The sequence below is a fragment of the Nicotiana tabacum genome, chromosome 19 (assembly GCF_000715075.1).
Source record: "Nicotiana tabacum cultivar K326 chromosome 19, ASM71507v2, whole genome shotgun sequence".
Classification (NCBI taxonomy): Eukaryota; Viridiplantae; Streptophyta; class Magnoliopsida; order Solanales; family Solanaceae; genus Nicotiana; species Nicotiana tabacum.
The window spans coordinates 16,509,656-16,527,040 of record NC_134098.1 but is presented as its reverse complement, the minus strand read 5'-3'; the positions used below and the strand labels follow the sequence as shown (position 1 = coordinate 16,527,040).

General features: G+C 36.7%; 1 protein-coding gene across 1 annotated transcript; it reads right to left on the bottom strand.

Annotated features, from left to right (window-relative positions):
• Positions 1-9,342: 9,342 nt before the first annotated feature.
• Positions 9,343-16,452, bottom strand: LOC107820549 (uncharacterized). The gene is made up of 13 exons (XM_075239708.1): positions 16,097-16,452; positions 15,745-15,821; positions 15,575-15,655; positions 13,100-13,228; positions 12,921-13,007; positions 12,465-12,518; positions 12,217-12,307; positions 12,070-12,140; positions 11,905-11,974; positions 11,763-11,815; positions 10,447-10,540; positions 10,211-10,308; positions 9,343-9,635 (listed from the first exon to the last, which is right to left on the bottom strand). Exons 1-13 carry the CDS (start codon positions 16,326-16,328, stop codon positions 9,546-9,548), a joined length of 1,227 nt encoding a protein of 408 aa, XP_075095809.1. The 5' UTR covers positions 16,329-16,452; the 3' UTR covers positions 9,343-9,545.
• Between the last annotated feature and the right edge of the window lie 933 nt (positions 16,453-17,385).

Sequence of the window (17,385 nt, the reverse complement as noted above, 5' to 3'; positions counted from 1 at the left end):
GGGCAGCCATTTTCATTTCATGCTTAGGTTGTAAGTTCTGAATAGTTGAAGTGAAAATCTTATGTGCTTTACATGCTTGCTTGCTAGGTGAGGTTGGTTGAGTGTGAGTGTGTTATTGTGAACAAAAATTGGCCAAGATGTGTGCTTAAAAGGTCTCAAAATAACTACAAGAAATCAGTGCACACAAACGGTTTTAGAAAATGCCTGAAAGAAAAAAATGTCTGGGCGATGAAGATGACCTTCGCGAATGTGATTGTTTGCTCGCGAACACGAAGGTCAATTTCTAGGAAATTTTATTTTGCTCTTCGCGAACGCGAAGAGCAATAACCGGAAGTACCAAAATTGCCTAAAATAGTAGCTTTTCACAGCTCTACCCGTGGACCTTTTTCACCCATTTATTTGGATTAAATACTTCCTAATACATTGTTTTAAGTGTCTATATGAGCTTTTAACATTGTTGGTCTATCTTGTAGGTATTTTGGCCATAAAATGGATCCATAACACAATGAAATAGAGCAATAACATGTCCCTGAAGCTAAACAAGAGGAACCATTTGATCATGAGAGATTTTTACCTACGGGATGTGAGTGAAAATATAACGAACTCTTGTCCAAAACCATCGTTAATAAAAGAGGCATAAACATGAAAAAGTTTGAAGCTAAAATGTCGGGCTTCTACATAAGACTGGTATAAAGCAAGTGGATTTGTTTTGCCCCTCAACCAAATGATGCCAACTACACAATGGTACTCGAAGTTTACGCAAATTCCTTGAGGACCGACTTCCAAGGAGCATTAGTTACTATTGTGCGGGATATGCAAGTAAACTTCAACCTTAAGATAATCAATGAAATTTACGGCATTCCCAATGCTGATAATAATGTTTGCAGAGACAAAGAAAAAGCAGAAGGAAACCAATGGTTGGTGGAAAAATTGCATGACGGGGTGACCCCAAAGTGGTTGACACTGCACAAAGGTGTTGATTCTCATGAATTCATTGCTGCAAAAGATTTGGCTCTCCATTATCAGTGTGAGGATCTTGCTTTCGACAAATGACACTGATGTGACACCAGAGAGAGCACTGATAGTTGTTGTTATTGTTGTCATGGATGGACTACCTGTGAGCGTGGGGCAACACATTGTTAGAGAAATTGAAGAAGCCACCCATGGGAGTTACAAGAGCCTATTCATCCCTCATTTATTACTCGGATATGCTATGATGTTGGGGTGTTAAAATAACTAAATGATGATGAGAGAAGCCCGGGAAAGGCGGTGATCCACCCATTGCTAAAAAGGGGGCCCACTGACAAGCAGAAAACGAGGAGTATTGATGTTGCATCCTCTTCATTTGGGCAGTTCTATGAGGCCACCACTGATCCCTCCGGATCCTTTGCACCTGCACCAGGGTCATATGACCTGATGGGACCACTCCAATTTGGCCCTCATACCATGTGTCACCTCTCCAGTCAGATACACGGGGTAGATGCACACATTAGGCAGCTTATAGTTGGCCTTCCTACTGGCCCATATGGGGCTCGTACATCTAGTGGTATTGCTGCCCCACCATCCCTGGATGATGTGGTCAAATATCAAAAATCAATGACGGGCAATATGGAGGCCATGAACAAGAGGCTGGAAAATATGAGCCGTTGGCAAGGGAAGATTGAAAAGCGGCAGAGAAAGTTCAGGGAGTAGAAAAATAAAAGAGCAAACTCCTTAACAAGATGATGGATAAGCTGAAGTCGTTCTGTAGTTCCTATGACTCTGATGATGAGTAGGAGGAGGAGCTCAAATTTCCCTCCACCTCCGGCTCCGACTGAGGCCGATTCAGGGAGCCTCTCTAACTATTATGCTTTTGTTTTGATATTGTACAGTGAGGACACTGCAATGATTTTAGTTGGGTGTGACACACTTTATTTATATATTTATGCTTGACTTATGCCCTTGCCGGGCTTGTTTTGTGATTAATATAGTTTTTGATTAGTCGCTTTTGTCATTTTATTTTCTTTAGTAGTTTTTAGTTATTTTATTTTTATTCCTTTAGTATTTTTAGTTTTTTTTTTGTTTTTTTAATATTTAGAAGTAATATACTTTCCAATAAATCTCCTTGGGTTTTGTTTATGCTACGGTTCTTTCTCAATGAATATTTTTGTATTGAATCGAGTGACTTTTCCCTATGATGGATGGCATGACGCCTTTCTTAAGAGAATTAGTCTTGTAGTTTAGGTGTATTTTTAGTTAATTTAGGAGCATAAGTGATTTGAGTTGTGAAATTTTGCCTCATGGCCAATTTGTGGCTTGCTTGATACCATCATGATTTAAAACTTGACATATGAATTCTTGATTTTTGGAGAAGAAATGAGATTGAAGTAATGATTCTTATTATGACTTTTATATTCAATATTTGGCTCTTAGGTTCACTAAGTATTCTCTTTAGACTATGAGTGACTTTTTTCAATTTATTTATTTTAATTGGATTATAGATACATATATCACTCAAATTCGCATGTGCCATGTGTGGTGAGATTTGTTGTGAGTTCTTTTGCATGATTTGTAGTCTAGAACTTGTCCAGAATGTGCTTCAAGGTAAAATCCTAGACTAAGTTGGTTTGAAAAATGATTTCAGGCCTTCCTTGGACCGTTCTTTTGCCTTAAATTTTCTACCCTTGCATATTTTCCCTAGTCAACCTCTTTTGAGCCTTTAACCTTTTATTTGGCAATCATGTTATGTGTTTTAATATTTTGTTCTTTATTTATATATCTTTTGATATCCCACCTCCCTAAGTGCTTTGAAAGTGTGAACATGAGCTAAGAGCCTAAGTTTGGTAGTGACAGTTAGAAAAGTTGTGATGTGGAGGTGCTTATAAGGTGAAAGGTTGAAAAGATAAATAAAAAATATATATAGTGGAACATTCCTTGGCTTTTGAAAAAAAAAATCAAAAGGAAGAAAAAGGAATAAAAAATAAGGAATTGTGAATAAGTGGAAGATTAAGTGATGAAATAAAAAATAAAGAAAGGGTGGAAAAGTTTTTGAAGAAAGTGTACTTTAATTGTTAAAATATTGTACTACTTATGGAGGTTTTGAGTCACTCTAACCAAAATTGTGCCCTATTTTAACCAAAACCTTAAACTACAACCCTTTAAGTCCTAATTGATTTTGAACCAATTGTGTTTACATTAGTGGAGAAATACATAAAGGAAAAGCATATGGTACTTGTGTGCATTTGAACATCTTTGTGAGAAAGTTAATTCTTTTCATTTGATATCCCATTTATGTTTTGAATTGCAATTTATAAGTGTGGGATTCCCTCTTGCTTGTGAGGGCATATTGAGATTTGAGTTGTTAATTTATTCCATTTTTCAATTGAAAAGAATGAACAAAAGAAAAGTTATTTTGTGACGAATAGGCAAACTTTGAAGCTTTAGTGACATGACTTGATTGCTACTTTGATTAACTTGGTGTTTGAGCACTTGGAATGAAATGATATTTTTAAGAAGTTGTTGGTGATTCATATGCCTTGGATTAATTGTTGGTACCAATTAAAGTCATGTGTTTGTACTTAAAGTAGACTTTTTACCTTGGTATGATATTGATGCTCTATTGAGTTGATTACTTGGAAGGAGATTTTGTGATTTGATTGCTTGAGGATAAGCAAGTTTAAGTTTGATATTGATGCTCTATTGGTAGTTTGCCAACTTATCTCTTCTTTAATCTTAAATTTTTGCTATGTTTGATTGATAAAATAGTATGTTTAATGTCGTTTATTTATATTTTATAGGTTTCATGTTATATAGAAGTGATCAGGAAGAAACCAAGTGAAACAAAAGTCAAAATAGCTAAAATGAACATAAATTTTGTCCAGTGAATTACCCTTCGTGAACGCGAAGGAGGATCGCGAACGCGTAGCTTCAGAAGTCAAACCTTCGCGAACGCGAAGATTTAGAGGTCAAACCTTCGCGAATACGGAGTCATGATCGCGAACGTGAAGCTTAAGGAGTCAAACCTTCGCGAGTGCGTAGAAGAAATTGGCGGAAAAACTAGGCAGTTCTGAAAATTCACATAATTTTTGTCCCAAACCATTAAATACATGACTCAGCTCATTTGGAAAATATCTTTGGCAGTCTTTGAGTAGCAAATACAAATTTTGGAGCTAGGGTTCCTCCACACACACTTGGTACTTGATGATTTGAAGCTTTTGGTTGAGAATTTCTTACCCATTTTTACTCATTTATTCATTTTCTTGCTTTGTATTGAATATCCAAGTGTGTAGTATTTATTTCAACAATTGAATGTTGTTTATGGCAATATTCATTATTAAAGTATGGATTAAATATCTTGGTGTGCTTATGTATTGAATAATTTTTATTAATATTGAAATGAGTTATTATTTTTTAATTATTCTTATTCTGTAATGTTTCCAAGGGGATTAGCTAACCCTAGGATTCGCCCATTAACTTTGAATTAATTTTGTAAAAGGTAATTTGGGGTTGAAAAAGATTAATTAACAAGAACTTGAGGCGGTAACCCTCATTTTGTATCACTCATCCCAACAGTACCACGTATGGAACAACAATGATAACATGCGACGTAACAATAAATGATGAACAGCGACTGATATATGACATGCAAATAAATAATCATGACTGAATGTAAAATTACAGTTAAATCGGATAACTTCAAACAACAGAAATAGCTCATCAGGTCTCAATCAAATAACCACATAGCCTAAATATGATTTCTAACATGAATAATTGTTCAATTAATCTAACAAGTAGGAAAAATATAAAATAAGACATGATAGCAAATAATACAAAAGTCAACCTGGATCATGATTACCCAGGTGAACGTCCACTCGCCTGTCACCTAACATGTATGTCACCCCAACACATCACAAATAACATGGTTCTCGTGGATAATTACCCTCAATTCTAAGTTTAGAAATGTTACTTACCTCAAAACGCCCAACTCAATACTCTAACAAGCTCTTGCCTCGGGAATCAGCCTCCGAGCGACTCGATTCTAGTTAAAGCAACTTAATACCATCAATAATAGCCATAGAAAATAATCCCAAATGATAAGCTAAAGTCTTGAATCAAATATGCAAGGTCAACCCAAAAAGTCAACCCCAGACCCGCACCCTAGAACCCGACAAAATTTACAAATTCTAAACACGCATTCAATTACGAGTCCAACCATACTAATTTCATCTAATTCCATCCCTTAGTCACCAAATCGCACTCTCCAACCACATGGTCTAAAATCCCCAAATTTCTCTTCAAATTCACAAAAAGTAGGTATATTAATCAATGGGCAATCAATATCTAACATCAAAAGTGATGAAACTTCACTTACCTCTTTAATTATAGCAAAAACCTCTAAATATCCCCCTTAGCCGAGCTCCACAAATCCAAACTGAGAAAAATGACTCAAACCCTCATTTTAACCTTCTGCCCAGTGATTTTCGAACCTGCGGTCCCGTAGGTGCAGCCATAATAGCGCTTCTACTATCCATTTGTAGCCTCCGGCCTTCCGCATCTGCGAGTTCGCTTCTGTGGACTCCCTCCGCACCTGCGAACTCTAAAGCTCCAAGCCATCTCTGCATTTGTTGACAACTTAGCGCACCTGCGCTTCCGCATCTGCGGCTCACCATACGCATATTTCACCACTGCCTTGCCCAGGTTTCTCCGCTTCTGCGACCATCGAGCTGCTTCTGTGGTCTCTCACCAGCGGCCAAATCCTCGCAGGTGCAGAGGAAGTACTACCAAACTCTTGAAAAATCTCTGAAATATCGAAGAGAGACGACGAAGGATATTCATGATATTTCAAGTGTGATCAGATAACTAAAAATCAAACAATAACAGAGCTATTACGATTGCGACAACCATTGCATAGCTATTCGAAGTTGCACTCAGAGACTTACGATTGCGACAACCATGGCATCGAATAGCAATTGCGACACCCGAGGCCCTATCCAAATACACCAATTAGTTCTAAAATATATTACAAACTTACTCGAAGCCTCAAATCACATCAAACAACATCAAAATCACGAATCGCACCCCAATTCAAGCCTAATGAAACTAATGATCTTCTAACTTCTAAAGCTAATGTCAAACCATATCAAATCAACTCCGAATGACTTTAAATTTTGCACACTAGTCCCAAATGACACAACGAACCTATTTCAACTCCCATAATCAAAATATAAACCCGATATCAATAAAGTTAACTCTCGGTCAAACCTCTCAATCTTCCAAACCTTCAACTTTCCAACTTTCGCCAAAAAGTCTCAAACCAACCTACGGACCTCCAAATCAATATCCAAATATACGCCTAAGTCCAAAATCACCATACGAATCTATTGAAATCATTAGAACTCCATTCCAGAGTCGTCTACACCAAAGTCAAACTCTGGTCAACTCTTTTAATTTAAGCCTTCAACCTTGGGACTAAATGTCTCAATTCACCCCAAAACTTTCCCGAAACCAATCCCACCGCCCCGGAAAGATACACAAACACAAATGGACATAGAAGAAGTGATAAATAGGGGAACGAGGCTACAATACATGAAACAACCAGCCTAGTCGTCAGAGTTTGAATCCAAATAAGTACAGCACAGGATTGTATTTGCCAATACTTATAAGAATGGGATGCTGCAGTTGGTGGAAAAGCTTGATATACAAAGGTAGACACACTTGTTTCTTAGGACCATTCCTCCCATTTGTAAGGTTGTTGTAGCAGAGTTCTTTGTGAACTTTATGTTTGTTGAAAAGTGGTTAAGAGAAGTAGTATAGGAGTGGAAATGGAGTTTGATGATGTAAAGTTGGGGGTATCTATTCGATGCGCCTTCCAATGGTTTTATCACTATGTGAAGAAGGCTTGGCCTTCAATTGATGAAGGGGTGACAACTACTGTGGATGTTACTAGGAAGCTCTCTCGGAACTTTGACCGAAATGCCAAAGTGAAAATGACACAATTTCACAAGCTGATGTTTGAGTTTATACATGAGTGTATATTTCCAAGGTCCAAGAAAATCCATGAGGCAACCATACTTGATATGGAGATAATAGAGCTATTTGATGTTGGAAAGCCCATTAATCTGCAAGGACTAATGATTAATCATATGGCAAGAGTTGTTGATACAAACAAGGCTGGACATGCTGCCTTGTGGATTTCTACTGACTATATTTTTTGACAAGTTGTATGTGCGCTTTCTTGAAGTCAAGTATGGGACACAAAATGATGTGTATGATGCTATCGCCCTGAGACAATGTGGATATACTAAGCTAAAGTCTTGGGTAGGAGCTGGTTTTTCTGCACTTCTTAGAAGTAGCAGAGTTGTTGATGTGATGAAAAAAGATGGAGCTGCTCATTGAGGACAATCAAAAGTTGAGAGAGGACAATGATATCTCAGGAAAAAAAAAATCAATGAGCTTAGAAAAGATATAAGTCCGTATAGTTCCTGTTAAATTTCTCAAAAGTTGAAAATCTACTTATGTGTGTCTGTCCATGAATAGCTTTGAATCCATGATATAACATGGTGAACAAACACATTTATTTGTCATTATCAAAAAGAAGAAATTTATTGAGTATTGATGTGTTTTGATGATTAACAAATAAGTGTGACTTTGTGCGTGTCTGGATTAAGTCCTAATGTTTTAATGGGTAAGAAATCATTGAGCTTATGTGTTGTTGGACTGAATGTGTTAAGAATCAAGTACTTAATATGCAAGTGTAAAGTAGGAGTGTACTAGTAAGCATGGTCAGACACGTGTGTGCTGAGATATTTTAGTCAGGAATCTTTGTGTATCTGCTAGTTAATGCGAATAATATTATAATTACACGAGATTTTCCTAACTCTTTGAGTTGTAAAGGGTAGTGTAGTTATCTTTGAAAAGTATTTAGGGCGGCCTAGGAGTCCTTACTTGTGTGGGGATCCAATTAATTAAGTTTCTTACTAGTGTGATTACTAACGTGTTGGTATATATAGTTTGAATCTTCTTGTAGGTTAACGTACTTACACAAATTGAGAGATCGGGCAAGCAGTTGAGAACGTTCAAGCAATTCATTACTTGGGGAGTTCAAAGGCTGTTCATCTTAGAGTCCGTAATGAGCTAGGCTGGAGCAATTGGTCCTTGTGTCACTACTTTAATTCATTGAGTCCAGTTCTAGTTCAATTGTCATAGGTTATCAAGTGGTAATTATTTTTGCTTACTCAAAAATATTCATAGGTTGCTCTTGTTTTATGGAAATAACTAGTCTGCTTAACCCTCGTACTTCGAAGTACGTCATATAAAGTGGAACATAGAGAATAATAATTTTAGGAATTAATCTGTTATATCTCTTTAATTGGAACCTCTCATGAATTCACTGATGTATGAATTCCTAGTACGAGCTCTTTCTCTTCTTCCTTGGGATAATTTTTATGGTAAAATGTTGATTTAATTGTTCAAATTATACTTTCTTCCTTCTAATTGCTTGTTCTCGTTTTATCTCCATCTTCTTGTTAATTGTCTCATCTTAATTATGTGTTTTTGTGTATTGATTCGTATCAGCGCAGCGCCTTGTATATCATACCCCTTATAATTTTGAATTTAAGAAAATGATCTTTTTAGATCTCTTATGTGTACCAAAAAAATCAATTGATCTCGTATCAGCCCAAGCGCTAAACCATATAAAATGGCATGATTACTCTTCTACCCCCCCCCCCTCCCCCCCAACCCCCAAAACACCCAAATAAAAGTTGTGAAATAAATGTAGAATTATTGTCTTCTATCAATTACATTCTCCCACTTTATTAGCTAGTAAAGCAGCTTTTACCATTTTACATAACAGCTTGTTTGGATGGTTGTTACCCATCGTTTTATAATGTATTGTATTGTGTTGTATTGTATCATATCGTTTTATAAATACAATGTTTGGATAGATTGTATTGTTTGCGGTTGTTAAATAATATTTTACTGTTTGGTTTGACTGTATCGTACTGTATTGTAACTGATAAGTTTACTAAAATACCCTCAATTGTTTAAATATTAAATTTATCAAGAATTACGCATAAAAATAATTTAAGAAAATCCATTTCTGCTAATTTATCACCAAATATGTCCTATAAATAGATTAAGCAATTAAATTCATGCAAATTCTAATAAAATTAGCAATTTTACGTTGTAGTTGGAAGCAGCATAAGTTCTGGAAAAAAGGGACGAAGACAAAGTAGGTTATATGTGGGAGATTTGGAGTTAAAATAAAAAAAAAGTAAATGGTAAAATAGAATTATGAAGTAATAAGTTAGGGCATAATTGGAAAGAAAGATAGGAAACAATCCCAACACACCAAATCGGTTGTTTCAAAAAATGAGACTTTTCATTGTTCCGGAACAATAGATTTAACAATACAATACAACCAATTTTAATGAAACAATCAAAACAAACATTGTTTTGGGATAACAATACAATACGATACAACGAGTAACAACCATCCAAACAAGCTGTAAGAAATTATCAACAATCTTTTATTCGTTTAGGGGGAAGTGACGAAAACCTTGCTATTACACTTTAAGGAACCTGTCAAACCAATTGCTCGCTTCCTTCACCATCAATGGAGTCATTTTATGTCCAATACCATCTTGCGCTATCAGCTGAAATGTGAAGGAAAACAGACATGAAAACTGGTCATCTAAACTGGAAAAGGAATTGTTTTGTTTGGTAAGAAGGAAATATTTTCTCGAAAATGTTTACCAATTTTCCTATGTTGGTTGGCTTAAATGTTTTAGAAAATATTTTCCTCGTGAACTCATTTTCCTCCAATCGGAGGAAAATGACTTTCCTAGTTCCTACCAAAATGAGGAAAAATATTTTCCAAAATTCTTTTTCAGGAATGGCATGAAAACTGGTCATCTAAAGCCCCATCCCCCCACCCCACCCCTACCCCTGCCACTACCACCCTCCCTCGCCCTTACCCATTTCGTCTCCCGTAGTGTTTGCCTAAATTATATATTTTTCAAAAAATATTTTCTGCTACCTAATATTCTACCTAGTCAAACACCAGAAAATAAGTAAGAACCACTTATTTTTCAAGAAAACATTTTCCAGGAAACATGCCCCTTGTTTTCCCCGTTTGAACCCTTGGAATCAAAATTAGCTGATGGTGAAGAAAGGAAACATGCTTTGTTTTCCTGAAAAAAGGAGGGAGGCAGTGAGGATAACATTGTACCTTGAAATTAAGTGGACAACCAGCATTCTCATAAGCTTTATGGGCTCTTGATTTCGGAATATCCAGGCCAGCAATGGGACAACGAGGATCTTCCGCTCCTACATTTCCCAAATGTTGATTTATCTTCCAGTTATTTGCACAAATTTAAAATGATACATACATTCCGACGATTGATGTTTAATAAATGGCAATGGCACGAATTATCATAAATCATGTGAACAAATAGATCATCATACCATTTAAAATCAGCAAGGGGCGTGGTGCAATGACTGGTACTGTGTATGGTGAATCGAACTGAGATGCCAAACCTGGAGCAATTCTGTCCCAGACCTGGTCACATATTCTAATTAAGATCAAACAGAAATCTTTTTTTGATGAATATTATCGTGCAAAATTTAAAAAGTTCTAAAGCTGCATTTCGGAAACTTGAATTCAACATACAATTGAATTCATAAATTAAAAGTTGCCTTGCCACAAGTCTAACTTGAACAGTCGCTTGATCCAGTCTTTCGGAAAGCTATACATTTACTTTTTCTCAACTTTAGGCTGATTAATTTTTACAGCTTCTCAAATACAATGCTGGCCGATAAAACTGCATCAGAGATCTCCCTTAATTTATGTCACGCGAGGGGAGTTTATCCACTAAGAAAGGGGTCATTGTGGATAGTCTTCTATTGGCTCAAGAAACTTATTGCAAACTAGATGAAGGAAAGATGAAGTAAAAAAGAGAGACATTGAAATAATAGCAAACCAGATGAATAAGGTTATGAACAAGTACCAAGAAAAACGTCTGAAGACTTTTGGTCTCAGAAATTTAGATGTCCTCAACAGCATGAGGTAAGGGTTTCCATCTTAATTAGTAGAAACTATGAGAGTTCCACTAAAGAAGGATGAGTCTAGGCCTCACCTTATTTATACATCAGCTGAACCTCTGAGAATAATCCGAACAATGTGAGATCCCATTTTCTTTTGGTTACTCCGGAAACTGGTAGAAACTATGAGAGTTCCACTAAAGAGGGATGAATCTATGCCTCACCTTATTTATATATCTCTAAGAATAAATCTGAAAAATGTGAGATCTCATTTTTCTTCTGGTTACTCAATAGATCCCGCTCCCTTGCACGAGAACTTGCTTAAACAGATTCAGTTTTGCTGCTACTGCTCCTCATTTTATCCCTTAAGTGGTCATGGATGTTTAGAGAGCTTCTGGTGAAAAGGCTTGATCAACCGAAACATAGGAGCGTTTGCTTTTTTTACTTTTTACAATTTACACAGCTGCAACTAGTGCACCAAGCCACAGGCTTGCTCCTAAGAACTTACTTCTACCTATCTAGAGACTTTTTTACTCTTGCCCTTTCCTTTGATGATAAGAAACAAGATATGATTTTCCCAAATCTCCAGCCACTTTAAGGCCAGTTATATTTAAAAAGAATGAAGCAACTTGAGTAAAGCTAATCAGGATCTGCACAAACACAATGACCAAGTCGCTTACTAGACATGCAACAAGGAAACCAGATAGGGTACAAGAAGCAGGAAGACAAATAGACCTGACCTTCTGAACCACTTCTTTATCAATTTCATTCTTGCCTAAATCAGCACGTGCTTCTGAAAGGACAAACAGATGACATTTCCAGATAAGAACATACACAACTACAATAAGCTTATAAATTACAAGTTAATTCAGTTTCAGTCACCTTCAAACACAGCCTTGATACTGTCAACTCTTGCCTGCCACCTGTCATGTTCAATAGCCCACTGAAAGCCCTGCAACCTCATTCCAAGATCTTCACAGTAAATCTCCTATTGATATATCCATAAGTCTTTCCTTATCTTCACTTAAACTAATTTTCAAGTGTCACCTGAACTCCAATTATAGGAACAACCACTGCATAGCGAGTTTCAGCGAATGCAGCAAACCATGCATGCATACCTGCAAGACAGAACATATTATGAACTCCACATGTTTAAGTGACAGTTGATATTGAATGTAAAGTGACTCGCCTAACCTCCAAGTGATTCACCAGTAATTCCAATCCTTGAGGAGTCAATATCTTCCCTCTCTGTCAGATAATCTGCCAGTTTTATCAAGTCCCAGACCTTCAAAATTTGCAGAAAAGTATTTTTTTTCAGAGGCTAGATATTAGATAATAAGCATGGTGGTTTAAGATTAAAAACTGTACTTTATCAAGTTCTCTCAACTCAAAAACAGTGGAATTACGTTCATTTTCTCAACAAGAAGTCTCGGTTTCCTTACCGTATCAAATATGAAAGGCATTGTATCACCTTTCTTCCATGATGATATAAGGGCCTGAATTGTAGAGAGAAAGCAGTCAGGCATATCAACACAATCAAATAGTAGCATCCAAGCATTCCATGTAAAGAAAATAGTGTGGCAAGTTCACTTCTTGATTTCTCCTCCTCAATATGAAGCCAGTAATAACAGAAATTAAGTACACCATGATAGACAGAACAGATCCTCCCCCCCAGTTTATACTCCGAAAAAGCGAAGTAGTTTCAGTATTTCCATAGGCCATAGGGTTAATACTCAACAAATTGGATCCTTCACAATAAAAGGCCAAAGGTTTTGCTACTAAATGGGAGAGTAATTAGTCCAAGGTATAAATTTAAGACAGCTCGCCCATAGCCTATTGGAACTGAATATACTGTTTTGAATGAAAAGATAATCAAGATTAAAATGCTATGTTCTTACATCTCGATATGTTGTCATATTGGTGGCACGTTCTCCATGATATCGAGAATCAATTGCTACAGCTATGTAATCCCTTGAAGCATACGCCTGAACCCAAAAAGTAAAAAGAGATTCAAACACAGAATTGTCCTTACTGATCCATGATGATACAGAGTATTTTGAAGAAAACAGAATATCACCTCAAGCAATGGCCGTAACCACTCTTTGCATTTGTTTGTACTATGCAGGAAGACAACAGCTGGCCTCTTCTTCTTATCACTTTCCTTCATGCTCAATACCAAGACAGGCAACCGCCCTTGCTCTCCTTCCTGGAAACAGTGAGTTCATGCTCAATACTGACAGCTGGAGATTGATAAGTTGGTATTTTGCTAACTTATTCATACCTTTTTCTTGAGTTTTAAGGTTCTTTAAGTAAGATTTAATAGCCTTAACTAACTTAATTCGGTTGATTTCAGGTGTTTGAGCCTAAATGAAATAGTTGATGAAGGATTTGATCAAAAAAGGATGAAAAGAGATGGAATTTGGAGCAAAGGATTGAAGATTTAAAGACTTAACGATGGAAGAAAGTGGAGCCGAAACTAGGGATGAAAAAGTGCATGAAAAAATGGCTGAAGTATGGAAAATTTGGAGCGAAGTCTGCCCAGCTCCACGGTCTTGAGTGGCTAGACGAACAACTCCACGATGTGAATCGTGGATGAACCGATTCAGGCCATGATCGATCTTGAAGAAATTGAAAGAACTCTGTCCAAGTCCACGAACACCAACGGCTCCATAACAAGGCCACGAAGACACGTGAAGCATTAGAACCAAAGTGGAGACGGTCATCAATCGGCTCCATGACTGGACACCATAGGGGCACTTTTGCCAGATATTGCAAACAATTTTAAATAGCAATCTAGGTCATTCTTTAGAGCCTCTTTGATCCCTTTAAACGTCGGAGAGCAGCTTTTGGAGTTTCCCTTCAGATTTTGGGCGACTTCATCATTGTTATAAACAAACTTTCTTTCCTCTTTAGCTATTATATTGAGAATTTCATCTCTTTTTGTATTTTCTTTCCTTATTATGTCTAGCTAAGCTTTTTAAGCTGGGATTGTGAATCCTATGTGGGGTTATGTTTTTGGGTTGTTAATACAAATTCTAAGTTTGATTAAGCTTTGTGTTATCTAATTACTTCATGCTTGCAAACATTAAATCCATGCCTAGTTTGCTTGTTCCAACTTGGAAGAGTGGAACCTAGCTTAGGTACAAAGTAATTACCAAGAAATTAAGTGGGTTAATCACCTGACTAATGAAATCTAGCTAGGAATAGTGTGATTTCTACTTGCTAATCAATTTCTTATCATTGAGCCTTAATTGACTTGGAAGAGCAACTTGGGGTAAAAACCTTTTTTTAAGTGTTGGAAGACATTAAGTTAGTAGAATAGAAATTGAGGCCATAACACATGCTTAATTAACTAGAATTGAACATCTATATACCCAAAAGCATAGCCTACACGAAGGGAAAACAATCCTAGTATCTTTCTCTTATTTGTTACTACACTTTTACCGTGTTATCAAAGGCGCGCTTAAAGCACGCTTAAGGCCTGAAGCGAGGCTCAAAACATGTTGAGCGTTTCGCTCGCTTAGCGGGCACTTCAGTGATGTCATCAAGGCTCTAAGATATACTTTTCCTTGCCAATGAGCATAATACTGAAGAGGTGACGCTAAACAATTAATATTTTACTTTATCGTAAATTTTCTTCAATTTCTTTGTCCATATATTTGGTATTCATGCTTGTAGATATTAATCTTGGACTACACATACATATTTGTAGTTTTTCTCCATTTGCGTCGTTCTTCATTAAAGCTCATGCTCCGCTTTTCGCTTAATGCCCGAACAATCCTTAGAGCTTTTTTGCGTTTTTCGCCTTTGATAACACTGCACCTTTATTTGCATTCTACTTGTTCGATAGAACTCCTTAGTTAAATTTTAGTAGTAATTGTAGACATAATTGATCACCACTCTTTTGCTTGAAGATAAACTTAAGAATCACCAAGTTTACATGTATTTGGACACTTTAGCACAAACCTACTCCTTGTGGGATTGGACCTCAACCTTTGTTGGGTTTATTATTGCTAGACCGTGCTACGCTTCATTTAGAGGTGTTGGATGAGACATGGAGATTATTACTTCTGAAAAATGAGAATATTCCTACATTTATCTCTCAATTAATATGTTATTTTTGTAATTAAAGAATTATAAATGATATAGCCACTTCATTGGACTGCTAGCACCATTTTTTTAAATTATCGCAGAACCTTTACACTTTTATCTACTTTACAAACACTTTGAGGCACTCTAGTCCAAAAATAGCGAAATGAATAGTGAGGATTCATATAGCTGACCCCAACTGGATTTAGATTGAAGCGTAGTTGTTTTTGTTTTATAGAGGTATTTCAGTTCACAGAATAGTTCTTTTCTTTAGATCCAATACACGAGATGTTGGAAAAGGGTCTGGGCATTATATTCTTTTATCTCTGTCAGTATGCTTTTTTCCTACACATTGGGGAAGGTGGGAAAGGGGAACATTAAATATCTTTACTTCCATAAATTATAATGATATATAGTAATCTGTACATTGATGAATGTAATGAAAATATAGAAATCATGTAACCTCTGTGGTCAGGTAGAAATTTTCCTCCTGAAGAAGTTCCTTCAAATTGGGTATATCTTCCTTAGGGCAAGATGCCATTACCTGTATTTGACAAATATCGCCGGTAAAAATGGCACCAAAAAAGTGCAGAATAATAGCAAAATATAAAGCTTGTGAAGGAGTTGTACGACCTCACTGAATGTTGGCTTTGGACTTTCCTGATATAATGGATCAGTCACAGGTTTTCCAGGCACCACACAGAGTTGAACTGGAAGGAATTACAGAAAGGAATACAAGTTCGTTGATTAGTCTAAGGGCGGTAAGACAAGAATCCACAAAGTCTACCAAATTGAAAAAAGAAAAGGTGATCTCAACAATCAAAAAGTATAGTTGAAACAAGAAAATCTAGTAGCAGACCGATGGTTAAGTGACTATGGGTCTTCAAACTAGGCAAAGTATGGAAGAAAACATAAAGCCCTTCTTCAACATTCAAAAATATTGAGAATATTCTAATTAAGGAAATAGAAAAACTAAAAAGGGGACCTTGAGGAGGACGGCGGGTGCGAAGGAGCTGAAGAAAGTCAGAGCGAAGATTGGCGGCATCCTCCTCCGCCATTTTGCTGTTGGTGGTGCAATCCATTTTGTTGTTGGTGTTGCAATTAGTGAAGACGAATTTATTGTTTGGTGAGAAGCAGTTTGAGACTCGACCTCGGTGTTCATAGCAGAGGACGTATGGCTTGTCGGATTGCACGTGCAGTATGGGTCCCACCAACATCCCTGGAAACACACCAAGAAGGTTCCTACGCAGCTACCGCATCCTGCAAAAAAATTAAGAAAGGGAGTGGATGAAGATATATTTCAAGAAAGGATCCTTTCATTCGTAGAAAAATATTGGAAAGCTTATAATTTTTGCCCTTTAGTTGTTCCTTTTTCCATTAAAATAAAAGTGTAAAATAAGGTGTTTTTGTTTTTTTCCTAAACTTGTAATCAAACACTGAAGATTCATTTTCATATTCGTACTATTAACAAGGGTGAGTTCAAGAGCTTCAGGTCCTCATGAGCGGTGGCGTAACCAGTGGGAATTGAACCTACAATCTTATAAAGGTTTTAAACTTTTTTAACCACTAAGCTATATTTTTGAACTGTGTCAAGGAATTTCAAAACATAATATACATAAGTAAAAAACAGATTTTATCTTATATATACGATGTAATTTTTCGGCGAATGGATTCGAGTGAACCCGTTCCGCCCCTAAATCCGTCCCTGGTCATGTGTGCTTGCCGTTCAGGGACAAAGTTGATATTTGGCTTACTTGTGTAATTTTGATTGGTTTATTTGTGTGTTGGTAATAAGGGTGGCAAGTGGGCCGGTCCAAGTTCGGGACCGGCCCGGGACCGCGGACCAAACGGGCTAAACGGGTCAAGACCGTTTGACCCGATTTTAGTGGGCCTAGGTCGGTCTCGTAGGCCGGTCCTATAATTTGGGCCCGCCAGGGACCGGGCGGGGCCAAACGGTCCCAACGGCTATTTTTAAAAAAATAATAATAATAATAATAAATATAGTCGTTGGGCTGTTAAAAATAGTTGTTGGCTATTTATAAAATAGCCATTTAACCCCCCAACTTTGTTTTAATCCTAAACTTTTTATAATTACACTTTTTCCCTATTTTCAACTATAAATACTCCCTCATTCTTTCATTTTTTCTTACAAAATCATCAATCTCTCTCTAATTTTCTTCTATAATTGCTACTATTGCTTACTTTATTGTTACAATTTGTGAAACAATTGTGAAGTTGGTGAATTGAAGTCTTCAACGATAATCAATTTTCAAC